A 27,552-nucleotide genomic window follows, 5' to 3' on the forward strand; every position below is an offset into this window, starting at 1 on the left:
ACCCACTGACCCTGTGTACAGAGTGACTGCTGACTCTGTGTATAGAGTGTCCACAGACCTCCTAACTCTGAGAAAGCAGGGTTTTCTCAGAGAAAAACCTGACCCTAGTGTACGTTGTCCTCGACCCTGTGTATCACGTGGCCTCCAATTTACTGGCCACATGTACAGAGAATAAACCCTGACCTCATGTACAGTATTGCATAGAATGTAGAACACAGAACAATGCAGCACAGGAACGGGCCCTTCAGCCCACAGTATTGTGCCAAACAAAATGAATTAGTAAACAAATGGCTAAATTCCCTCCTCTCACCTTAAGTGCATGCCCTCTGGTAGTAGACATTTTTACCCTGGGAAAAAGATGCTGTCCGCCTACTCTGTTTTTGCCTCTCAAAGTATTATCCCCTCAGCCTTGACCACTCCAGAGAAAACAACTTAGGTTTGTCTAACATACCCTCTAATCCAGGCAACATCTGATAAACCTCTCTGCACACGCTCCAAAGCCTCAACATCTTTCCTGTAACAAAGCAACCAGAACTGTATACAATATTCCTGATGTGGCCTAACTAGAGTTTTATAAAGCTGCAACATAACTTCCTGACTTTTGAACTCAGTGCCTCAACTAATAAAGGCAAGCATTCCAAAAGCCTTCTTAACAATCCTACCGACCTGTGTAGCCACTTTCAAGGAGCTATGAACCTGCACCCCAAGATCCCTCTGCTCATCGACACTTAATTTGATCTACCAAGGTGATTTACTTCACATTAGACCAAGTTAAACTCAATTTGGCATTTCTCCACTCAAAGCTGCAACTGATTTAAATCCTGCTGTATTCTTTGCCAATCTTTTACACACTCCACAACACCACTGGTTTTTGTATCATCTGCAAACGTACTAACCCACCTATCTACGTTTTCATCCAGGTCATTTATATACAACACAAACAGCACAGATCCCTGCGGAACACCACTTATCACAGACCTCCAGCTAGATTAAGTCCTTTCGACCTCTACTCTCTGTCTTCTATGGGCAAGCCAGTTCTAAACCTAAAGGGTCAATTCACCCTGACCCTACGTACATTTACTCTGAGCCTCTTGACCCCACTCATCCTGCAAGTAAAATAACCCTGTATCCTTTGTCTCCTTGTACAGTGAACACACGACCCTGAGGTTGCTGACAGATTTGTCTCTGTGTTTCTGTATTTTAGGAAGATGTAGGACACGAGTCACTGTCCAGGTTAACAGAGAAACAAGTGAGACAGTTCAGATAGAGAGCTATCACGGTCACTCACTCTGACTCCACTCTTTCTGTGTACACCGTGACCCCCGAAACCAATCTCCCTGTGTACACAGTAACCCGAACCCATTCAAAGTGACCTCCTGAGTCCACTCACACTGTGTTCAGTGTCCCCAGCCCCGCTAATATCACGTCCATCGTCACCCCTGCCCTCAGTCACCGTGTTCACAGTGACCTGACCCCACTTATACTGTTCACTTAATGACCCGACCCCACTCATCCTGTATTCGCAGTGACCCCTGATCCTACACCAGTCACCCCTGACCTCACTGTGTTCCAGTGTAAACCCTCACCCTGTGTGTGCTTCCCTACACGCTCGACATCTCCCTCCGCTTACCTCTTCCTCTGTGTTTCTGTTTAGGGTCTTGCCAGACGGGCAACAATGATGAATCCAACAGGGAGAAAAGTGAGTTAGTTCCCTGCGTGGAGAGGGATCCCACCCACCTCGTGTACACTGACCCTTGACCTTGGGTACCAGGTGACCCCTGACCGTGTGTAGAGTGACCCCCTACCATTCCTGTAACCTCTGACTCCACTAACCCTGTGTACAGTGACCTCTGACCTCGCATACAGAGTAAACCCTGACCTCATTCACCCTGTGACCCCTGCCTGACCCTGTTTACAGAATGATAGCTGACTCCACTGTCCCTATGTACCAGTGACCCTCTGTACAGAGACCACTGTCTGCATTTTGCCAGTGTATAGTGACCACCGTCTGTCCACTGTGACCCTGGTCCGTGTGGAGCTCTCAGTGTTATCATTTTACACGCTGAACCTGTGGCCTGTTCTTTCTGTCTCTACACATCAGGTTTAATTCAGTTAAGGGTTCCACTGGTGGTCCCCATCATGTACTCTCTGACCATGTGTACTGTAAATCTCTGACAATCCAGCACACTGATGGCTTTGGTGATCATGGAGTCTCAGATTTTCTGGTCTGTTGGATGTTATGATAGGGTAGCACGATAGCGTAGCATTTAGTACAATGCTTTACAGCGTCGGCAATCATGGTTCGATTCCCACTGCTCTGTCTGTAAGGAGTTTATACATTCTCCCCTTGACCACGTGGGTTTATTCCATTCCAAAGATGCTCCTATATTCCACAGATTTACCGGTTAGGGTCAGTAAGTCGTGGGTGGGCTACATTGGCAACAGAAACATGGTGACACTTGCGGGCTGCACCCAGCACGATCCTCAGACTGTGTAGATCATTGATGCAAGTGTAACGGCTTTTGCCCCAACTTGACTCCCGTTGTCTCGGATGAATAGCCGTCGACCCCGCCAAACGGTGCAAATGCTTTGGTGCAGATACGGTGTGAGGCACCCAATGATCAGCCACGACACAAATATGAAACAATGTACCAAGTGCGAGTAAAGAGTTATACTTTATAGCAAGTTTTGGTGATGGGTTAGTAGCAACAACTAAAAGAAAAGGCACCACATAAGTAACTTATCACTCTTGTGCACATAATATATTAATATGTTGGAGCTCACGCCTCTGATTCCATCCACAACGTCCTTCCGAGACTCCGGCCACCATCCGAACCCCCCGAGGTCCGGTATCTGCTGCCCTGGAACCGCTGTCCGTTCCCCGCACGTCCGTCCTTTCTCCACGCCTCCTGAAAAAGCCCACACTCCTCAACTCAGCACACATAAACAAAATAACATAACATGACTTCCATTGGCTAACAAGTGAATACAATTTCCATTATCACATAGTATCACCCAAACATTGCTGTTACAGAGAACCCCTTGCTCAGCAGTTAACAGTACGAGAAGCCATTTTAATATAACACTTCAGGGAAGCCATTTCGGTAATAAGTGATTAACAGTTAACAGTCCATCTAGTATTACTGAGAACCCTGCACAAATAATGCATTTGACTGATTGGGTTGAGTTGTTCTCCCAACTTAGCAATTACTTGCAAATGTTCTGTCACCATGCGAGAAGACATCGTCGGTGTGCTGTTGAGGGTGGTTTGTCCTCCGAGTGCTTGGCTTTTATATACTTTTCGATCAGCTGATTTGTCATAATTTCAGAAACTCAGTTGTGATGTCGGGAAGGAATCTTGTGTGGCGAACTTGCTTCATTGTGATCTGGAATTTTGCCTGCATCAGCTCTTAAATAGGATCGAGGTCTATGTGTTTTACAGAATTGTCGCAGAAAACCTCAATCCTATTCGGGAGCCAGTGCGGGCAAAATTCTAGACCTCAATGCACAACGATGTCTTTTCGCTCAGTGTTGAAACATTTGCAGGTAAATTGCCAAGATCGAAGAACAACTCAACCCAACCTTCAACCAACGGAGCTACACATTTTTGGAATTATTTCCAATGCAGATTGACTGCATGTTTCAATGTACATGTGACAAATAAAGTTCACCCTTAATCCTTAGAGTTTATAAAATTATCTGAGGCATAGAGAGGGCAGATGGCCAGAGTGCTTTCTCCCAGGGTGGAAGTGTCAGGTACTAGAGGGAATGGGTTGAGAGTGAGGAGGAGGGAAACATTTAAAAGAGATTTATGAGGCAAGTCTTTTTGTACACAACAAGTGGTTGGTCCCTGGAAGACACTGCCTGGGGAGGTGCTGGAAGCAGATACAATAGCTATGTGTAAGGGGCATTTAGCCAGGCAGGGAATGGGTGTAGAACATGGGCAGGCCGATGGGAATAGTTTGAAGTGGTGTCATGGTCCGCACAGGCACAGTGGACCAGACAGCCTGTTCCTGTATTGTAGTGCTCTGTGTTTTATGTACTGGTTAAGAAAGAGTGTAAATCTCATTAGTATGGCACATACTGAGTAGTGGGTACAGTTGCCCACACATACAGTAATTCCCAGTGTTGGGGTACAGGCCTCCCTGAACTGCCTTCTGGAAGTTCAATATTGGTCAGGTCCAGGCCCGGGTAACGGAGACTGCTCTCTGTCCCACCACTGTATTCCAGAGCAAACCCAGTGCTGGAAAGACGTGGAGCAGCTGCAGAGGCCAAAATACCACCAGTTGTGTGTGCTCTGGGTGGTGGAGGTGATGTTTTGCTGTTTTAAGCGCAACACACACAAAGTACTGAAGGAATTCTGTCATGCCTTCAAAACTCTTCCTGCGTTTCTCCATCATTTTGTGTGTGTTGCTCTGAATTTCCAGCATCTGTGGAATCTCTTGTGTATATGTTTCACTATTTTATTCAGTTTTACTCTAGAGATGCAGCATGGTAGCAGCCCCTTCTGACCCAATGAGCCCACACTAGCCAATTATACTCGTGATCAATTAACCTACTAACCCGTACTTAGGAATGTGGGTGGAAAGCGGAGCACCCAGAGGAAACCCGGGCAGTCACAGGAAGAATATACAAACTCCTTACAGTCAGCGATGGTTGTTGGTCCTGTAATATTGATATGTTAACCACTTGCTTTCCTCCATGCATTACTCTCGGTAGGAGGAACGGGATATGCACCAGAGGGGAAACATCAAAACCATAACTGACAAGCTCCTCTCCAAGTCCGAGGTCAATGTCGGTGGATTGAAGAGTCAGGTAAGGGTGGATGATTTGGGTGTGGGGGACCACGTATGTTCAATGGGGGAATGTGAGGAAACATAGGAGGAGGAGGCCATGACATAGGAGCAGAATTAGGCCATTTGGCTCGTTGAGTCTGCCCCGCCATTCCATCATGACTGATTTATTATCTCTCTCAACCCTATTCTCTTTGCAACCTTTGACACCCTTACTATTCATGAACCTATCAACCTCTGCTCAACATGTACCTAATGACTTGGCCTGCACTTTCATATGTGGCAATGAATTCCAAAAATTCACCTTCCTCTCACTAAAGAAATTCCTTCTTGCCTCAATTCTGAAGGGACGTCCTTCTGTTCTGCAGCTGTGCCTCTGATCCCCTTCACATCTATTCTGTCTATGCCTTTCAATGTTTGGCAGGTTACAATGAGTTCCCCCTCATTCTTCTAAACATCAGCCCTCATGACTGCTTCATCCTTCAGTGAGATGGTGACCGTTGTGTGTATAATCTCAGCACAATTCTCTCTGCAAGTCTGTCATGCTCTCCAATGAATAAACAGAGTGAAGCTTGGGCTGAGATATCTGGAGGATGGTGAATCCTTGGATGAGGAATTTTCTCCTCTTGGTTCTGCATGGCTACTGCCTCATTCTGAGCCTGTGACTCCAGTCACAAGCAGACACGTGCGTGTGTGAGGGTGCACTTTATACATGCATGATCAGTGAAATGCACACACAGTCTCCGTTTTCCCAACACACACTCTTGCATATACTCACACACACCATCCTCTCAAAATACACAATCACATACATGCGCCAACCTCTCAACACGTGCACACACCCACTCTGATCTCTCAACATATACAGACTCTGTCCTCTCAAAATACACAGATGCACACACTCTCTTTCTCTCACGCACATTCGCTCTCTCACTCACACACACACACACACACACACACACAATTCGGAATCTGACTGAATAAGTCAGGACTTTGGCAAGCGACAAATGTTATATCATATAAGTCAGTGATAATTGATTCTGATAGAATAATGGACAGCTTAATATTGTGGGAGTAATGGGAACTTGAAGGTAGTTTAATTTAAAAAGGCATTGCTTGTAGGTTCTTATTCTGACTGAGGGTGTGTGGTATGTAGGATCCTAGGGGTCTGTGTGGGGGCTCGGGTTGCAGTCATTGTAGGTCCTTAGTTTTATAAACATAGAAAATAAAAGCTGGACATTTCTGTTACACTGAACACACTGGTTGGCCTCAGTCAAGGTGTGTGGACTGTTGGATACCACCCTGAAGAAGGAAGGGATGGAGCAGATGGAATAGTGCTAGGGTGAGATACTACAAAGTCTAGAGGTTCATTTACCCAGTGAGCACACTGCTCCTCTGTCCTCGGTTCACACAGTGCTTCCAGACACTGTCTCTTGACCAGCAGTCAGCTCCCAGATCAGGAGGCACACGCAGTCCAGAAGTCCGACCGTGTACTTGCCCTGCGACACAGCTGCCCTGGTGTTTGGCAGTAGGAATCCTTCAGCCACACAATCCAAGGCTCACCTCTAGCCGTCAGCTTCTGTGGGTTTGTGTGTGTGAGAGAGTATGCGTTGTGAGAGATGGAGAGAGTGTGTGTCTGTGTAATCTTCAACCAGTTCTTCCCACTGTCATCTGTTGATCTGATCTTCAACAAAGTCATTGCTGGGTCAAAACATGGCAATAACTATTGTGCAAAATAAAATGTATGTTTGGGTTTCGAACCAGCTTGGAACAGTGTATCCACAGTGGCGTATGCGACAGATCAGAGTGTACAACTGGAATATGATATCCCTCTGGGAATTCAACTGTTGTATAAGTGTGACAGAAACGTACAGATAGAATTTAAACAGGCTCTGGTGATGGATGGTGATGGATCATATTCCATCTAGGCAGCTTATAACCTTAGTGCTTGGATAGGGTAGAATTTGTATAGAACACCCAGAGAACTTTTTCTGAGCCAATACAGAAATGGTCCGACATGAGGAAGGCCTCTACTGGACATAATCTTGGGGATTGAATTTGGGCAAGTGGGGGAAGTGTCAATGGGGGAGCAATTTGGGAAGAGCGATCATGATTCTAAGTTTCAAGATAGTTATGGAGAGGGATGATGATAGTCTGCTTATTCGGTTCTAAGTTGGGGGAGAAGACCAATTTCAGAGCATTAGACAGGACCTGGTAAAAGTAGATTGGGAGCTGCTTCTTAATATCAACATATTTCAGTGATAATATATCAGATTCTGATTCCTTTCTATAGCGTGACCACACTAAAGTTGTATCAGGAATTCCCTGCACTTGTACTCCGTACACCAGGTAACAAATGGAAATAGCTTTTATGCCTTCTTAAACCTCTTCTGTACCTGTGCCGCCCCCTTCAAAGATGGAACAGGAGCAGGTTTCCAGGTTGGAGATGGATCACAGTAAATATGGGTTAAAACAGTGGAACTGCAAGTATAGAATATACAACCCAAAACGGTGAAGTAATGTGGGACAACAGGAGAAAATTCTAAATTAGCAATGGAATTTTGGAAAGGGATTCTGGAATCTGGTGGAGATTTACATGAGGGAGGAGAGTTTGCAGAGGGGTGGGAATATTTAGTGAGTATTTGATAGGATGCCAAATAAAAGGTTGGTTGCAGCAGAAATAATTCAGAAGGCATCTATGGAATGCATTGAACAGAGACAAAACATTCATTGGAAAGAAGGCAGATTAGGATAAACCAGATGTTTCCTGGGATGGTGCAAAATGGTGATGGCTCCCTCATCGATTCTCTGATGGTTCCTTCCTGGATGTATGCTGAAACCTGTTCCATTTTTATCAGGGGTTACACAGAGGTACAAGATCAGTGTTACCAGTGTCTGGCTAAAGTTTGAAAATGAGTAAGAAGGAACGTCAGAGATATGAAAGGATATGGATATAGGGATGGATCAGCAGTAAGTGACAGGCAGTGGAGCAATAGGAAGGTGGTTGCTATGGAAAAACAATAGCAGTAGGAAGTGTATCTACATCATTAATGTTAGCAATGATGGGGATCTTGATGGTTTCAAAATATGAAGAGTTCAAAAACACGAGATTCTGCAGATGTTGGAAATCTTGAACAACACACAGAGAATGCTGAAGGAATTTAGCAAGTCAGGGAGCATCTGTGGAGGGGAATAAGCAGACAATGTTTCCGGCCAAGATCCTTCGTCATGACTGATGAAAGGTCTCACCCAAATTATTGATTGTTTTATTTCCTTCGGTACATGCTGCCTGAGTTGCTGAGTTCCTTCAGCGTTTTGAGGAGAGCTTAAAGATATTGGAGGGAGTGAGAGTAGCAAAGGATGTAAAATATGCAAATGGAGTCCTGGGATATGTTGAAGGCGAGTTGTACTGTACAACATGACTGAGTATAATTGTCTACTCAGCACTCAAGTCCTGAAGATGCCTTTACAACAAGATGGTGTAGTCTTCTAAAGGAGCATTTGATGGCTCTTGACCTGTAGTCACTGGAGTTTAGAAGAATGAAGGGGGATCTCACTGAAACCTACTGAACACTGAAAAGCCTTGATAGAGTGGACGTGGAAAAGACGTTTCCAATAATGGGTCTAGGATCAAAGGGCACAGCCTCAGAATACACGGACATTCCTTTAGAACAGAGATGATGAGGAATTTTTAAAACCAAAAGTTGGCGAATCTGTGGATTTCATTGCCACAGGCGGCTGTGGAGGGCGTCATTGAGTACATTAAAAGCAGAGGTTAATAGGTTCTTGATTAGCAAGGGTGTTAAAGATTCTGAGGAGAAGGCAGAAGAATGCGGTTGAGATGGATAATAAAACCAGCCATGAATGAATGGTGGAGCAGACTCCAGAGGCCAAATGGCCTAATTCTGCTCCTATTATGGTCTTATTAACGTTGGGAAATGGCCAGAGAAAATGGCGCTTCACAGGGCCATAATGGGAAAGGAGGTCTCGGAAATACTCCGCAGATCGAGCAGCATTTGTGGAGGCAGAAAGAGCATTAGTGCTTTAAGTGTATGACTTTTCATCAAATTGTCAGTGTTTGAGGCGTGCATTTAGGATCATGTTGCACCACAAGTCCATCAACAGATATCACAGATAGAGAAGAGTTCTAGTCATATGGTGTGCAAACAGCTCTCCAGCCCAACTCCCCCTGCCAAGGAACGTGTCCTCCTGAACTAGTCACACCTGCCTTCATTGGCCCATTTCCAACTGCACCAAACCTTCACAAGACACAGCTGGAGTACTTTGCAATTGGAAGCTGTAAACACTTACCGAAGTTCAGGAGTCTGAAGGAAGCAGTCACTTCCCGCCCCTCAGCTCTTGGCCTGGTAGACTTCCACTTTTCAGAGAAGCAGAAGAGGTGTCAAGGCAGCTGAAACTTGGTTTGGGTTTGAGGCCAAAACATAATATCAGAGTCTGGAGACCCTGGGTAATGTAAGGCGACCCTTTGGAACTTATCCGAACTTTGCATGTTCATTCTGCTCCAGGAAGATTGATAAGGATGAGAGGTCTGCTGACTGTGAACCATTTCCTGAAGTACCTCTCAATGTGAATTACTCCTGTCAACTGGGTGTTAAAGCACCTTCTAAATCCCAAATCATCCTATTTTCAAACAAAAGCATCACATTTTTAAACAAGCCTTAACTATCTCCTGTTTTGTTTTCTTGCGTTTGTTTTGCCTTGTTCTGTGTCCCCTCGGCCCGCATTGCTTGACTACTGTGCCGCTGTCTTGCTCCCTGCCGTCCCTGACTGGATGTTTGCCAATGCATACACTCCCAGTCAAACCTTTCATCCCAAGAGCATCCCTACCTCGGGCAGAGGGACGAAACACAAACACCTCACTGGAAGCAGGTAAAGGCGCACCTCTACTCTTAAACCCATTGTACCAACCTGTTCAATGGCGCATTCACCTGCCCTCAGACCCAGGACCCTGTCCGGGAGCATGAACGTATCAGCACTGGAGATGCACTCAGTGAGATCCTTCAGCGTGCAAACCCAAGCGAACATGATGTCATCTGAATGAGGTTGAACACTACCCACAGCTCTTCACTGAACAGCACCCAGTAAATCATTCCCCGCCTCAGTTTCAGGAGCTCAATAGCAGCTGCAATGTGTGCAGCGTTAATGATTCAATTGTACAGGCATGGGGAGGGTTGGCGTACTGTACTCTGGCAATGCCGGAAGAAGGTGATAAGCTTAGGCTGCCACAATGCTATGAACTAGAGGCAGTTAGCCTGAAACACTAGTATCAACCTTTCTGACTTTACATACTCTGTAGTATTGATTGTTTTACTATTGTCTTCAAAAGCTTGTTCATACAGTTCAAATCAATACACAATGCATTGAGCTAGAATAAGGTAAAACAACAATGCAGAATTAAGTGTAACAGCTGCAGGGACAGTGCAGGTGGACGATAAGGTGCAAGATCAAACAAAGAACAGTATTTTTTCCTGTTTACGTATTTGCTGTTTACTTATCAATCTATCCATCCCATCCCTGCCCTTTGAGCTGCACCACCCAGCAACTCCCAATTTGAACCTGATCGCAAGATAATTTATAATAACCATTTAACCCAACAACTGGGATGCCTTTGGACTGTGGGAGGAAACTGGAGTACGCAAAGGAAACCCACACAGTCACAGGAAGAATGTGCAAACTCCTTACAGACAGTGGCAAGAAATGAACCCGGGTTGCTGGTTTTGTAAAGCACTACGCTACCGTGCTGCTCCAGATACTGAGGCCAAAAGTCCGTCTTATTGTACAAGAGGTCCATTCAAGAGTCTGATTACGATGGGATAGAAGTTGTCCTTTAGCCTGGTGATATGTGCTTTCAGAGTTTTGTATCTTCTGCCTGATGGGAGTGGGGAGAAGAGGTGAAAGTGGAAACGTGCACTGGGTATTCTTGTACATTCCTGCGTCCTGCACCATCAGGAGTACAGAGGGTGAGGAGTAATTGGTCTAACTTGCTGCCACTCTGTATCGGCAGCAGACTGAGTATTACTGTCATCCGGTGTGTTGCCTAATGCCTGTTTTCTCTCCTCATTTTTCTGACCTAAGAGAAGAGACATGCAGCAGTTGCAAGTTTATCCCAGGAAGATTGTAATGCTTCCCTGGCCAGTCCTGGGTCCACTGCGTTGCAGACAGGTGATGTCACTACATTGCCTTACTAGTTCACCTGCTTGTTTCCGGCTTTCGCTAGTGACCTGTGTTCCTGCTCGCAATTCTTCTCCTCACTACTTCCCGTGGGTCTCCTTGCTTTTCAGATTCAAAATTCAAGCTAATTTATCACGTCTACATCAAGCATATAGTGATTGAGTCATTCGCATTTACAACTAAAACACCTGTGGGCGTGCTGGGTACAGCCCACAAGTGTCACCACGCAGTCCGGCACAAATGTAGCATGCTCACAATGCCTAGCAGAACAACATCGAACACAACAGCAAATCAGGCCCCGTTCCTCCCTCCCACCTATGCACATACACAGGTCTCAAACCCCAGGACAGGGCTTCATCGACTCAGGTTTACAGACAACAGGCTTTGATTTTTCCCAGTGGACTTGCAGAAATTTTTTTTATTGTCAACTCTGGGGAATTCTTCAGCCCTTACCACCTCTGGAGAACTCCACTCTAACCTTCACATCGATCTGCGTGTCAGTAGAATCGCTTTTACCTTGTTGATCCCACGGTGCGCGGTGCATCAGACACTGTTGCACAGCCCCACTCCTGCTGCCAATGGTGTGGCTCATGCACAGTTTGGCCTGGAAGTGTCAGATGGGCAGCTTGCAAGAAGCTTCTAACCCTTGGTTGCCTAGAAGTTTGAAACGGGTCACTGTAGAGAGAATTCTCTTCATTTCTAACTGACAGTTAACCCGCCGCGGTCTGTATCAGGTGGTGGGTTAGGATGATCTTCGCCAAGCACTGCCGCACATCATCTGGGAATGTGCGTTAGTGCAGAGGGAGCATCCGTAGAGCACACACTGACCTGAAGTGACCTCTCCTGCACAGCCCAGTACAAGCAGTGTCTGCACCGGATGCATATTTCCCAGCTGGAAACCCCAGTCCTGTGGGCAGTGGAGTCCAAGCCCCTCTCTCTTTTGCACGATGCTCAGACCATTTGCCGCACTTCCACGTGCTTTGCCTGTCCCTGTGGCTTTACTCCCCGTGATGAGTATTTGACCATCTTCCTCTGTTCTTCAGGTTGAGAGTGAGGCAGCAGACCCACAGCAGGTTGCCGGGCAGATCCCTGTGGCCCTCCCTGTAGAATCCCTCAATGATCTCCGGCAGGTACAGGCAGCATGTCTCTGCTCAGTATAGCTCGATGGCTTTGTCACTTAGTGCCGCCACCAACTGTGACCTCATAACAGCATGGAGTGAGTAAATGCACGCAGTGATGCACGCAGTCAGTTGTGTGTTACAGGCGCTAGATATCACACTGACCTTTGTGTGTTGCAATGAATGTTTGCTGCACTTGATCCGTTTTTAAAACTTCTTCCGTGAAACAGGTATGTGCTGTGCTCTCACTGGCTGTGTGGCAGTGGTCGTGACTCAGCTGTTGTTCTGACCCCAATCGTCATACTGACTGTTCTGCACTGCAGGGGTAGTATATCACACAGGTGGTTATGTGTCACTTAGGTTGTGGCTTCCTTTACGGAGTCTTGTGTACAAAGTTCGAAGTAAATTTATTATCAAACTACATCTATGTCGCCATATGCAATCCTGAGATCCATTTTCTGCTGTGTAATTGTAGTAAATACAAGATGCACAATAGAATCAATGAAAGTCCGCATCTAATTAGAATGACAACAACCAATGTCCAAACAAACAATAGAATGTGCAAATACAAAGAGAAATGATAATTACTATTATAAAAAGTAATATTATCGAGAACATGAGATGAAAAGTCCTTGAAAGTGAGGTCAGTTCAGTGGGAACATTTCAGTGGTGGGTGAGTGAAGTTAAGGGAAGTTATCCCCTCTGTTTCAAGAGCCTTATTTTTGGGGGGTAATAACTTCCTGAAACTGGTGGTGCAGGTCCCAAAGCTCCTGTACCTCCTTTTGGATGACAACAGTGCGAAGAGAGCATGGCCTGGATGGTGGCGGTCCTTGATGATAGACACTGCTTCCAGGCAACTACATTGCATGTAGATGTGATCAGTAGTGGGAAGGGTTTTACCCATGGCGGACTGGACTGTATCCACTACTTTTTGTAGGCTTTCCCATACCAGGGCATTGGTGTTTTCATACTAAATGATGATTCAATCAGTCAACATTTTCCCCGCCACACATCTGTAGAAGTTGGTCAAAGTTTTAGGTGTCATGCGAACTTCTAAACAACTAGAGGCTCTGCCATGTTTTCTTTGTAATGGCACTTGAATACTGGATCCTCTGAAATTTAAAGTTGCCGACCTCTCCAACTCTGATTGCCCAATGAGGACTGGCTCATGGACCTCCAGTTTCCTCCTGCTGAATTCAATAAGCATTTCCTTGGTCTTGCTGGCGTTAACAAGAGGTGGTTATTGTAGCAGCACCCTTGATTGGGCCAATGGCAGTGGTGTCATCGACAAACTTAAATATGACATTGGAGCTGTACTTAATTTCACAGTCAGAAGTATAAAGTGAGTAGAGCAGGGGGCCAAGCACACAGCCTTGTGGTGCACCTGTGCTGATGGGGAATGTGGAGGAGATGTTGATGCCAATCCAGACTGACTGTTGTCTGCAAGTGAGAAAATTGAGAATCCAGTTGCACAAGGAAGTATTGAGGCCTAGAATTTGAAGTTTATTGATTAGTTTTGAGGGGATGATAGTAATGAATGCTGAGATGTAATTCATAAAGAGCATCCTGATGTATGTATCTTCACTGTCCAGATGTTCCAGGGTTGGGTGAAGAGCCAGTGAAATGGCATCTGCTGTTGTCCTGCTGTGACAGTAGGCAAATTGGTGTAGGTCCAGGTCTCTTCTGAGGCAGGAGTTGCTATGTTCCATCAACAAGCTCTCAAAGCACTTCATCAGAGTGGATGTATGTGCTACTGGACAATAGTTGTTGAGGCAAGTTATCACATTGTTTTTAGCACCAGTGGAATTGAAGCTTGCTTAAAGCAGGTGAGTACCTTTTACTGCTGAAGCGAGAGGTGAAGGATATCGGTGATCACTGCAGCCAGTTGATCAGCACAGGTGTAACGCTAACTGTTTCTGTGTTACACATGCTGTTCCAAATTACAGGGGTCATTTGTTGCACACTATTCTGTGTAACAGGCATAATGTGTCACACTGATTTATGTTACAGGGGTCATGTGTTACCTTGCTCTGTGCTACAGGGGTCAAGTGTTACACACGCTGCTCCCTGATACATGCCTTGCATTACAAACGCTGTTCTCTGTTACAAGCATCATGTGTTAACACACTCACTGTAACGTTACAGGAGTTGTGTTCCCAAACTGTACTTCAGAAGGAAGGCATGTGTCTCAGTCCCTATTTCGCATGATGGGGGTTGTGTGAAAATCATAAATACTGTAGATGCTGAAAATGTTAAATACAGGAAATACTGGAAAGACCGGATAGTGTGACACTGCTCTGTATTTCTGAATGTTGTTCATCACGTTTATCATTGCTGATTGTTGTGCTTTGATTTTTCTCCTTGATGTTTGTGGCATTGTGCTGTGTACTTCTGGCACTGCCAGCAGCCTGAGCTGCCTGTGTTACTCAGCTCCGTGTATGGGATGTCCTGGTGGGCTTTGCAGATTGCACTCATCAGTCTATGTTCATTTGCCTCCGGTTTCTCACTTACACCTTTGCCCATCCTGTCACAGACTCCTGATACAACACAGACAAAATGCTGGAGGAACCCAGCAGGCCAGCAGCGTCTGTGGTAAAAAGTACACTCAACGATTTGTCTGAGTCCTACTGAAGGGTCTCGGCCTGAAACATCGACTGCACTTTTTTCCACAGACGCTGCCTGGCCTGCTGAGTTCCTCCAGCACTTTGTGTGTGTTCCTTTGATTTCGAGCATCAGCAGATTTTCACTTTCTTTGTGACAGACTCCTGATGCCGAACATATAGATTATGTATGGCATTGAAATGAGTAAAACCAAACCCGAATGACCTCGCCCAATCCTCCTCACTGGTTCCTGGGGATCTGCTGCTTGCATTGACTTGTCGAGCAGTAGGAGGAAAGTGGAACACCCAGAGGAAACCCACACAGTCACAGGAAGAACGTACAAACTCCTTACAGACAGTGGCAGGAAATGAACCCGGGTTGTTGGTTTTGTAAAGCATTGTGCTAACCACTACGCTACTGTGCCGCTGTAGATACTGAGGCCAAAAGTTTGTCTTATTGTACAAGAGGTCCATTCAAGAGTCTGATTACGATGGGATAGAAGTTGTCCTTTAGGCTGGTGATATGTGCTTTCAGGGTTGTATCTTCTGCCTGATGGGAGTGGGGAGAAGAGGTGAAAGTGGAAACGTGCACTGGGTATTCTTGTACATTCCTGCGTCCTGCACCATCAGGAGTACAGAGGGTGAGGAGTAATTGGTCTAACTTGCTGCCACTCTGTATCGGCAGCAGACTGAGTATTACTGTCATCCGGTGTGTTACCTAATGCCTGTTTTCTCTCCTCATTTTTCTGACCTAAGAGAAGAGACATGCAGCAGTTGCAAGTTTATCCCAGGAAGATTGTAATGCTTCCCTGGCCAGTTCTGGGTCCACTGCGTTGCAGACAGGTGATGTCACTACATTACCGTACCAGTTCACCTGCTTGTTTCCAGCTTTCGCTAGTGATCTGTGATCCTGCTCGCAATTCCCCTCCCCAGTGCTTCCCATGGGTTTCCTTGCTTTTCGGATTCAAAATTCAAGTTAATTTATCACATGTACATCAAACATAGAGTGATTGCAAGAAGCTTCTAACCCTTCCCTAGAAGTGTTAAATAGGTCACCGTACAGAGAGATCTCTTTGTTTCTAACTGACAGTTAACATGTATCAGGTGGTGGGTTAGGATGATCTTCGCCAAGCACTGCCGCATGTCATCTGGGAATGTGCGTTAGTGCAGAGGGAGCATCCATAGAGCACACACTGACCTGAAGTGACCTCTCCTGCACAACGCAGCACAAGCAGCGTCTGCACCAAATGCAATGTCCAGTCATATTTCCCAGCTGGAAACCCCAGTCCTGTGGGCAGTGGAGTCCAAGCCCCTCTCTCTTTTGCACGATGCTCAGACCATTTGCTGCACTTCCACATGCTTTGCCTGTCCCTGTGGCTTTACTCCCCGTGATGAGTATTTGACCATCTTCCTCTGTTCTTCAGGTTGAGGGTGAGGCAGCAGACCCACAGCAGGTTGCCGGGCAGATCCCTGTGGCCCTCCCTGTAGAATCCCTCAATGATTTCCGGCAGGTACAGGCAGCATGTCTCTGCTCAGTATAGCTCGATGGCTTTGTCACTGAGTGCCGCCTCCAACTGCGACCTCATAACAGCATGGAGTGAGTAAATGCACGCAGTGATGCACGCACTCGGTTGTGTGTTAACAGGTGCTAGATATCACACTGACCTTTGTGTGTTGCAATGAATGTTTGCTGCACTTGATCGGTTTTAAAGCTCTTCCGTGAAACAGGTATGTGCCGTGCTCTCACTGGCTGTGTGGCAGTGGTCGTGACTCAGCTGTTGTTCTGACCCCAATCGTCACACTGACTGTTCTGCACTACGGGGGTGGTCTATCACACAGGTGGTTATGTGTCACATAGGTTGTGGCTTCCTTTACGGGAGTCTTGTGTCCAAAGTTCGAAGTAAATTTATTATCAAACTACATCTATGTCACCATATACAATCCTGAGATCCATTTTCTGCTGTGCAATTGTAGTAAATACAAGATACGCAATAGAATCAATGAAAGTCCGCATCTAACAGGAATGACAACAACCAATGTCCAAACAAACAATAGAATGTGCAAATATAAAGAGAAATGATAATTACTATTATAAAAAGTAATATTATCGAGAACATGAGATGAAAAGTCCTTGAAAGTGAGGTCAGTTCAGTGGGAACATTTCAGTGGTGAGTGAAGTTAAGGGAAGTTATCCCCTCTGTTTCAAGAGCCTTATTTTTGGGGGGGTAATAACTTCCTGAAACTGGTGGTGCAGGTCCCAAAGCTCCTGTACCTCCTTTTGGATGACAACAGTGCGAAGAGAGCGTGGCCTGGATGGTGGCGGTCCTTGATGATAGACACTGCTTCCAGGCAACTACATTGCATGTAGATGTGATCAGTAGTGGGAAGGGTTTTACCCATGGCGGACTGGACTGTATCCACTACTTTTTGTAGGCTTTCTCATACAAGGGCATTGGTGTTTTCATACTAAATGATGATTCAATAAGTTAACGTTTTCCCCGCCACACATCTGTAGAAGTTGGTCAAAGTTTTAGGTGTCATGTGAACTTCTAAAGAACTAGAGGCTCTGCCATGTTTTCTTTGTAATGGCACTTGAATACTGGATCCTCTGAAATTTAAAGTTGCCGACCTCTCCAACTCTGATCACCCAATGAGGACTGGCTCATGGACCTCCAGTTTCCTCCTGCTGAATTCAATAAATGTTTCCTTGGTCTTGCTGGCGTTAACAAGAGGTGGTTATTGTAGCAGCACCCTTGATTGGGCCAATGGCAGTGGTGTTATCGACAAACTTAAATATGACATTGGAGCTGTACTTAATTTCACAGTCAGAAGTATAAAGTGTGTAGAGCAGGGGGCCAAGCACACAGCCTTGTGGTGCACCTGTGCTGATGGGGAATGTGGAGGAGATGTTGATGCCAATCCAGACTGACTGTTGTCTGCAAGTGAGAAAATTGAGAATCCAGTTGCACAAGGAAGTATTGAGGCCTAGAATTTGAAGTTTATTGATTAGTTTTGAGGGGATGATAGTAATGAATGCTGAGATGTAATTCATAAAGAGCATCCTGATGTATGTATCTTCACTGTCCAGATGTTCCAGGGTTGGATGAAGAGCCAGTGAAATGGCATCTGTTGTTGTCCTGCTGTGACAGTAGGGGAATTGGTGTAGGTCCAGGTCTCTTCTGAGGCAGGAGTTGCTATGTTCCATCAACAAGCTCTCAAAGCACTTCATCAGAGTGGATGTATGTGCTACTGGACGATAGTTGTTGAGGCAAGTTATCACAATGTTTTTAGCACCAGTGTAATTGAAGCTTGCTTAAAGCAGGTGAGTACCTTTTACTGCTGAAGTGAGAGGTGAAGGATATCGGTGATCACTGCAGCCAGTTGATCAGCATAGGTGTAACGCTAACTGTTTCTGTGTTACACATGCTGTTCCAAATTACAGGGGTCATTTGTTGCACACTATTCTGTGTAACAGGCATAATGTGTCACACTGATTTATGTTACAGGGGTCACGTGTTACCTTGCTCTGTGCTACAGGGGTCAAGTGTTACACACGCTGCTCCCTGATACATGCCTTGCATTACAAACGCTGTTCTCTGTTACAAGCATCATGTGTTAACACACTCACTGTAACGTTACAGGAGTTGTTTGTTCCCAAACTGTACTTCAGAAGGAAGGCATGTGTCTCAGTCCCTATTTCGCATGATGGGGGTTGTGTGAAAATCATAAATACTGTAGATGCTGAAAATGTTAAATACAGGAAATACTGGAAAGACCGGATAGTGTGACACTGCTCTGTATTTCTGAATGTTGTTCATCACGTTTATCATTGCTGATTGTTGTGCTTTGATTTTTCTCCTTGATGTTTGTGACGTTGTGCTGTGTACTTCTGGCACTGCCAGCAGCCTGAGCTGCCTGTGTTACTCAGCTCTGTGTATGGGATGTCCTGGTGGACTTTGCAGATTGCACTCATCAGTCTATGTTCATTTGCCTCCGGTTTCTCACTTACACCTTTGCCCATCCTGTCACAGACTCCTGATACAACACAGACAAAATGCTGGAGGAACCCAGCAGGCCAGCAGCGTCTGTGGTAAAAAGTACACTCAACGATTTGTCTGAGTCCTACTGAAGGGTCTCGGCCTGAAACATCGACTGCACTTTTTTCCACAGACGCTGCCTGGCCTGCTGAGTTCCTCCAGCACTTTGTGTGTGTTCCTTTGATTTCGAGCATCAGCAGATTTTCACTTTCTTTGTGACAGACTCCTGATGCCGAACATATAGATTATGTATGGCATTGAAATGAGTAAAACCAAACCCGAATGACCTCGCCCAATCCTCCTCACTGGTTCCTGGGGATCTGCTGCTTGCATTGACTTGTCGAGCAGTAGGAGGAAAGTGGAGCACCCAGAGGAAACCCACACAGTCACAGGAAGAACGTACAAACTCCTTACAGACAGTGGCAGGAAATGAACCTGGTTTGTTGGTTTTGTAAAGCATTGTGCTAACCACTACACTACTGTGCCGCTGTAGATACTGAGGCCAAAAGTCTGTCTTATTGTACAAGAGGTCCATTCAAGAGTCTGATTACGATGGGCTAGAAGTAGTCCTTTAGGCTGGTGATATGTGCTTTCAGAGTTTTGTATCTTCTGCCTGATGGGAGTGGGGAGAAGAGGTGAAAATGGAAACGTGCACTGGGTATTCTTGTACATTCCTGCGTCCTGCACCATCAGGAGTACAGAGGGTGAGGAGTAATTGGTCTAACTTGCTGCCACTCTGTATCGGCAGCAGACTGAGTATTACTGTCATCCGGTGTGTTGCCTAATGCCTGTTTTCTCTCCTCATTTTTCTGACCTAAGAGAAGAGACGTGCAGCAGTTGCAAGTTTATCCCAGGAAGATTGTAATGCTTCCCTGGCCAGTTCTGGGTGCACTGCGTTGCAGACAGGTGATGTCACTACATTGCCGTACCAGTTCACCTGCTTGTTTCCAGCTTTCGCTAGTGATCTGTGATCCTGCTCGCAATTCCCCTCCCCAGTGCTTCCCATGGGTTTCCTTGCTTTTCGGATTCAAAATTCAAGTTAATTTATCACATGTACATCAAACATAGAGTGATTGCAAGAAGCTTCTAACCCTTCCCTAGAAGTGTTAAGTAGGTCACCGTACAGAGAGATCTTTGTTTCTAACTGACAGTTAACATGTATCAGGTGGTGGGTTAGGATGATCTTCGCCAAGCACTGCCGCATGTCATCTGGGAATGTGCGTTAGTGCAGAGGGAGCATCCATAGAGCACACACTGACTTGAAGTGACCTCTCCTGCACAACCCAGCACAAGCAGCGTCTGCACCAAATGCAATGTCCAGTCATATTTCCCAGCTGGAAACCCCAGTCCTGTGGGCAGTGGAGTCCAAGCCCCTCTCTCTTTTGCACGATGCTCAGACCATTTGCTGCACTTCCACGTGCTTTGCCTGTCCCTGTGGCTTTACCCCCCATGATGAGTATTTGACCATCTTCCTCTGTTCTTCAGGTTGAGGGTGAGGCAGCAGACACACAGCAGGTTGCCGGGCAGATCCCTGTGGCCCTCCCTGTAGAATCCCTCAATGATCTCCGGCAGGTACAGGCAGCATGTCTCTGCTCAGTATAGCTCGATGGCTTTGTCACTGAGTGCCGCCTCCAACTGCGACCTCATAACAGCATGGAGTGAGTAAATGCACGCACTCAGTTGTGTGTTACAGGTGCTAAATATCGCAGAGACCTTTGTGTGTTGCAATGAATGTTTGCCGCACTTTAAAGCTCTTCCATAAAACAGGTATGTGCTGTGCACTCACTGGCTGTGTGTCAGTGGTCGTGACTCAGCTGTTGTTCTGACCCCAATGGTCACACCGACTGTTCTCCACTTCAGAGGTGGTATAGCACATGTGGTTCTGTGTCACCTAGATTGTGGCTTCTGTTACGGGAGTCTCGTGTCCAAAGTTCGAAGTAAGTTTATTATCAAAGTACATCTGTGTCCCCATTTACAATTCTGAGATCCATTTTCTGCTGTGGAATTGTAGTAAATACAAGAAACACAATAGAATTTATGAAAGCAGCAGGCACAATATGCCGGTGACCCCCATCATTTTGTGTGTGTTGCTTGAATTTCCAGCATCTGCAGATTTTCGTGTTTTTCATCTAACAGGAATGACAACAACCAATATGCAAAAAAACAACAGAATGTGCAAATACAAAGAGAAATGATAAATACTATTATAAATAGTAATAAATATGGAGAACATGAGATGAAAAGACCTTGAAAGTGAGGTCAGTTCAGTGGGAATATTTCAGTGGTGGGTGAGTGAAGTTAAGGGAAGTTATCCCCTCTGTTTCAAGAGCCTTATTTTTGGGGGGGTAATAACTTCCTGAAACTGGTGGTGCAGGTCCCAAAGCTCCTGTACCTCCTTTTGGATGACAACAGTGCGAAGAGAGCGTGGCCTGGATGGTGGCGGTCCTTGATGATAGACGCTGCTTCCAGGCAACTACATTGCGTGTAGATGTGCTCAGTAGTGGGAAGGGCTTTACCCATGCTGGACTGGACTGTATCCACTACTTTTTGTAGGCTTTCCCATACAAGGGCATTGGTGTTTTCATACTAAATGATGATTCAATCAGTCAACGTATTCTCCGCCACACATCTGTAGAAGTTGGTCAAAGTTTTAGGTGTCATGCGAACTTCTAAAGAACTAGAGGCTCTACCGTGTTTTCTTTGTAATGGCACTTGACTACTGGATCCTCTGAAATTTAAAGTTGCCGACCTCTCCAACTCTGATCGCCCAATGAGGACTGGCTCATGGACCTCCAGTTTCCTCCTGCTGAATTCAATAAGCATTTCCTTGGTCTTGCTGGCGTTAACAAGAGGTGGTTATTGTAGCAACACCCTTGATTGGGCCAATGACAGCGGTGTTATCGACATACTTAAATATGACATTGGAGCTGTACTTAATTTCACAGTCAGAAGTATAAAGTGTGTAGAGCAGGGGGCCAAGCACACAGCCTTGTGGTGCACCTGTGCTGATGGGGATTTTGGAGGAGATGTTGATGCCAATCCAGACTGACTGTTGTCTGCAAGTGAGAAAATTGAGAATCCAGTTGCACAAGGAAGTATTGAGGCCTAGAATTTGAAGCTTATTGATTAGTTTTGAGGGGATGATAGTAATGAATGCTGAGATGTAATTGATAAAGAGCATCTTGATGTATGTATCTTCACTGTCCAGATGTTCCAGGGTTGGGTGAAGAGCCAGTGAAATGGCATCTGCTGTTGTCCTGCTGTGACAGTAGGCAAATTGGTGTAGGTCCAGGTCTCTTCTGAGGCAGGAGTTGCTATGTTCCATCAACAAGCTCTCAAAGCACTTCATCAGAGTGGATGTATGTGCTACTGGACGACAGTTGTTGAGGCAAGTTATCACATTGTTTTTAGCACCAGTGTAATTGAAGCTTGCTTAAAGCAGGTGAGTACCTTTTACTGCTGAAGTGAGAGGTGAAGGATATCAGTGATCACTGCAGCCAGTTGATCAGCATAGGTGTAACGCTAACTGTTTCTGTGTTACACATGCTGTTTCAAATTACAGGGGTCATTTGTTGCACACTATTCTGTGTAACAGGCATAATGTGTCACACTGATTTATGTGAAAGGGTCATGTGTTACCTTGTTCAGTGTTACAGGCGTCACGTGTTACATCGTTCTGTCCTATAGGGGTCATGTGTTACACACACTGCTCCATGATTCATGCCTTATATTACACATGCTGTTCTCTGTTATAGGCATCATGTGTTACACACTCACTGTAACGTTACAGGAGTCGTGTTCCCAAACTGTACCACAGAAGGGAGGCATGAGTGTTGGTCCCTATTTCACATGATGGGGGTTGTGTGCAAAGCATAAATACTGTAGATGCTGGAAAGACTCAGCAAGGCCAGATCGTGTGACACTGCTCTGTGTTTCAGAATGTTAGTTGTTCATCACGTTTATCATTGCTGATGGTTGTGCTTTGATTTTTCTCCTTGATGTTTGTGGCGTTGTGCTGTGTACTTTTGGCACTGCCAACAGCCTGAGCTGCCTGTGTTACTCAGCTCCGTGTATGGGACTTTGCAGATTGCACTCATCATTCTATTAAAAAACACAAACAACAGGAATTCTGCAGATGCTGGAAATTCAAGCAACACACATCAAAGTTGCTGGTGAACGCAGCAGGCCAGGCAGCATCTCTAGAAGAGGTACAGTCAACGTTTCAGGCCAAGACCCTTCGTCAGGACTAACTGAAACGTCGACTGTGCCTCTTCCTAGAGATGCTGCCTGGCCTGCTGCGTTCACCAGCAACTTTGATGTGTGTTGCTCATCATTCTATGTTCATTTGCCTCTGGTTTCTCACTTACACCTTTGCCCATCCTGTCACAGACCCCTGATAGAACACACACAAAATGCTGGAGGAAACCAGCAGGCCAGGCAGCGTCTATTGAGAAAAGTACAGTCAACATTTTGGCTGAGTCCTGCTGAAGGGTCTTGGCCTGAAACGTTGACTGCATTTTTTTCCACAGATGCTGCCTGGCCTGCCGAGTTTTTCCAGCTTTTTGTGTGTGTTCCTTGGATTTCACTGACCTGAAGTGACCTCTCCTGCACAGCCCAGCACAAGCAGTGTCTGTACCAGATGCAATGTCCAGTCATATTTCCCAGCTGGAAACTCCAGTCATGTGGGCAGTGGAGTCCAAGCTTCTCTCTCCTTTGCTCGATGCTCAGACTATTTGCCGCACTTCCACGTGCTTTGTCCGTCCCTGCGGCTTTGCCCCCCGTGATGAGTATTTGACCATCTTCCTCTGTTCTTCAGGTTGAGAGTGAGGCAGCAGACACACAGCAGGTTGCCGGGCAGATCCCTGTGGCCCTCCCTGTAGAATCCCTCAATGATCTCCGGCAGGTACAGGCAGCATGTCTCTGCTCAGTATAGCTCGATGGCTTTGTCACTGAGTGCCGCCTTCAACTGCGACCTCATAACAGCATGGAGTGAGTAAATGCACGCAGTGATGCACGCACTCGGTTGTGTGTTACAGGCGCTAGCTATCACACTGACCTTTGTGTGTTGCAATGAATGTTTGCTGCACTTGATCAGTTTTTAAGCTCTTCCGTGAAACAGGTATGTGCCGTGCTCTCACTGGCTATGTGGCAGTGGTCGTGACTCAGCTGTTGCTCTGACCCCAATCGTCACACTGACTGTTCTCCGTTACAGGGTTGGTCTATCACACATGTGGTTCTGTGTTACAGAGGCGGTGGTGTCTTATTTACAGGAGTCTTGTGTTCAAAACTCAGTAATTTTATTATCAAACTACAGCTGTCACCATATAAAACCCTGAGATCCATTTGCTGCTGAGCAACCGTAGTAAATACAAGAAATGCAATAGAATCAATGGAAGACCACAACAAACAGGGCAGACAAACAATGTGAAAATACAAAAAGGGGGAAAAAAGGTAATAATTATAAATAAACAATAAATATCAAGTATGTTGAGATGAAGAGGCTTTGAAAATGAGTCCAGTTCGGTGATGGGCAAGTGAAGTCATTCTCTCATATTCATTCAAGAGCCTGATGGTTGAGGAGTAATAACTGTTTCTGTGTGGGCTTTCAGGCTCCTGTATCTTTCTGATGCTAGCAGCGAGAAGAGAGCATGATCTGGATGGTATGCTCCTTGATGGATGGCTCCTTTCCTGGAGCAGTACTATGTGTAGCTGTGCTCGATGGTGGTGAGGACTTTACCTGTGATGGACTGGGCTGCATCCACTACTTTTGTAGGCTTTTCTATACAAGGGCATTGATAGTTCCATATCAGGCTGTGATGCAACCATTCAGTATTCCCTTCACCACACATCTATAGAAGTTTGCCAAAGTTTTAGATGACCTGAGAATCTTCACAATCTTTTAAGAAAGTAGGGGTGATTCAGTGCTTTCTTTGTAATACCACTTGCATGCTGGACCCAGGACAGATCCGCTGAAATGATAGCACCAAGAAATTCAAAGTTGCTGACCCTCCCCACCTCTGATCCCCTGGTGAGGACTGGCTCATGGACCTCCCATTTCCACCTCCTGAAGTCAATAATCAGCTCCTTGGTCTTGCTGACATTGAGTGAGAGGTTGTGGTGACACTGCTCAGCCAGATTCACAATCTTCCTGCTAAACACTGAATTGTCACCACCCTTGAATCTGCTATCAACAGCGGTGCCGTCAGCAAACTTGTACATGGCATTAAAACTGTGCTTAGCCTGATAGTCATAACTATAAAGCAAGCAGAGCAGGAGGCTAAGCTCAGCCTTGTGGTGCACCTGCGCTGAGGGAGATTGTGAAGGAGATGTTGTTGCCAATCGGAACTGAGTGGGGTCTACAAGTGAGGAAATTGAGGATCCAATTGCACAAGGAGGTATTGAGACTTAGGATTTGAAGCTTATTGATCAGTTTTGAGGGGGTAATAGTATTGAATGCCAAGCTGTATTCAGTGAAGAGCATCATTATGTATGCATCTTCGCTGTCCATATGTTCCAGGATTGAGTGAAGAGCCAATGAAATGGCATCTGTTTTGCAGCTGTTACTCCAGTAGACAAATTGGAGTGGATCCAAGTCACTTCTCAGGCAGAAGTTGATATGTTCCATCACTGTGGATGTAAGTGCTACAGGACGATAGTCATTGAAGCAGGTTATTGTTTTCGTAGGCACCGGTAGAATTGAAGCCTGCTTGAAGCAGGTGAGTACCCCAACCTGCTGAAGTGAGAGGTTAAAGATATTGGTGAACACCCCAGACAGCTGACCAGCACAGTTGTTACACTGGCTGTTTGTGTTACAGGCATTGTGTGTTACATATGCTGTTACATGTAACAGGCATCATGTGTCACACTAATTTGTGTTACGGGGTCACGTGTTACATTGTTCTGTATTAAAGGGGTCATGTGTTACACACACTGCTCCATGATACACGCCTTATATTACACATGCTGTTCTCTGTTACAGGCATCATGTGTTACACACTCGGTGTAACATTACAGGAGTCATGTTCCCAAACTGTTCTACAGAAGGGAGGCATGAGTCTCAGTCACTATTTTGCATTACGAGGGTTGTGTGAAAATCATAAATACTGTAGATGCTGGAAAGATTCAGCAAGGCCGGATCGTGTGACACTGCTCTGTGTTTCAGAATGTTAGTTGTTTGTCACGTTTGTCACTGCTGATGTTCCTGCTCCAGGAATACCAGGGTGCAGAGATGCAACTGGAACATTGCTAGGCTGTCAGCCGGGTGGAGCTCTCAATTGTCTGCCTCCAGGACTCTTGGAGTGCTGCCTTTGCCAGTGCCAAGAACAAGTTACTCTTGCTTCTGTGTTGTGTGTGACCTTACCTTAGGATTGTCTTGTTATTTACTCCTATGATACAATGGAAATCCACTTGATTTCCAATTCTCTTCTGACTTCTCCATGCCTCTTTCTGATCCCCCATGGTTACAGCAATGGCACTTACAAGTCTGTACTTGATCCGGGATGGATCATACACGCGTGACTAAGAACACAGAGGCAGCTCCATGGTGCATTCTGTCACTGGGTGTGTAGTGTGTGCAGTAACTCACTAATACCACTACTAGTCTACTGTTCTGCATGTTTGATTTCGCTGTCTAATTGTAACTGAAGGCAGAGGAGACTGTTGGTTTAATGAGACGTCACCGATGGACAATGATAGCTTTGCTGTATTTCTGTCAGTATTATGTTAACAAACTTTCCTGAAGTCTAATTATTGTATTTTCCATCTTATTCTCCTCTTCCAACACTACACCCTGGTAAACCTTCCACCCTCCACACCTCCTCCTCATACCTAACTCCTCTGATCCTTCCTCTTTTTCCCTTCCCTCCCTTCCTCTTTCCTCTTTTCCCCCACCCTTCTCCTTCCTTGCCTGTCCACCCCCTTACCCCACTTCTTAACTTTTCCTCATCATCCCCCACCGTTCCCATCCTCCTCTTTCTCCTCCATTCTCTCTTGCCCCCTTACCCTCCATTCCCCTTCCCTCCTTCTCTGCCCCCTTACTCTTCCCACCCCATCCCCTGCCCCTCTTCCCCTCCCCTTCTCCCCCACTCCTACCTCTGATGTTTCTCCCCCTGTCCCCTCGCCCTGGCACACCACCCGATGCTGTACTAGAGGTGCATCAGCAGGTACACAGGGGGAGTGAGTGGGCTCGCCGAGCAGATAGCCAGCAAGCTGCAGAGACACACTGAGCCCAAACCCCGTATAGACAGGAGAGAACTGGTAAGCCTCCTCCTGCCAGTGCTGTAGCGTTGGTGGGGTGGGTAACAGGGCAGGGTCGAGCTTGTGGGACAGGTTGCTGGGTGTAAAATGTCGGGTGGGCTGGGGCGTGACGTGTGGGCTCAGGTGTAGGGAGAGGGTGGGTAGGGTATAGGGGGTGGGTAGAGTGCCCAGTGGTGGTGAGGGGATGCAGATGGTGGGAGTGCTGTGCAGGGAGCTTTCTTGGTCAGGTTTGTAGTGGCTGAGAGTGTAGAGTATGTGCCAGGCTGGGTTTTCAACGACCCAGGGCTGGGAGGTGGTGATCGGTGGGGTGAGGGATATACATAGTAAATATAAAAGTAATCCTATAAAACACAGTGTACAAATAACTGTTATATAAATACTATAGATAAGATAGAGGCAGGAAAGTTGTTTCCACTGGTAGATGAGACTAGAACCAGGGGAGGTAGCCTCAAGATTCGGGGAAGTAGATTTAGGACGGAGATGAGGAGGAACCGCTTTTCCCAGAGAATTGTGAATCTGTGGAATTCTCTGCCCAATGAAGCAATGGAGGCTACTT

General features: G+C 46.0%; 1 protein-coding gene across 1 annotated transcript in view; it reads left to right on the top strand.

The window, feature by feature from the left end:
• LOC134351732 (protein-methionine sulfoxide oxidase mical3a-like) overlaps positions 1 to 27,552 on the top strand; it is a 298,787-nt gene that overhangs the window by 161,658 nt on the left and 109,577 nt on the right. The window contains exons 17-24 of the mRNA XM_063058319.1: positions 1,655 to 1,699; positions 4,720 to 4,815; positions 10,890 to 10,976; positions 12,029 to 12,115; positions 15,460 to 15,546; positions 16,128 to 16,214; positions 23,557 to 23,643; positions 26,889 to 26,996. Of these exons, the coding sequence (XP_062914389.1) occupies positions 1,655 to 1,699; positions 4,720 to 4,815; positions 10,890 to 10,976; positions 12,029 to 12,115; positions 15,460 to 15,546; positions 16,128 to 16,214; positions 23,557 to 23,643; positions 26,889 to 26,996 (684 nt within the window). The remainder of the gene's footprint in view (positions 1 to 1,654; positions 1,700 to 4,719; positions 4,816 to 10,889; positions 10,977 to 12,028; positions 12,116 to 15,459; positions 15,547 to 16,127; positions 16,215 to 23,556; positions 23,644 to 26,888; positions 26,997 to 27,552) is intronic.

This window comes from Mobula hypostoma, chromosome 9 (genome assembly GCF_963921235.1).
Source record: "Mobula hypostoma chromosome 9, sMobHyp1.1, whole genome shotgun sequence".
Taxonomy (NCBI): Eukaryota; Metazoa; Chordata; class Chondrichthyes; order Myliobatiformes; family Myliobatidae; genus Mobula; species Mobula hypostoma.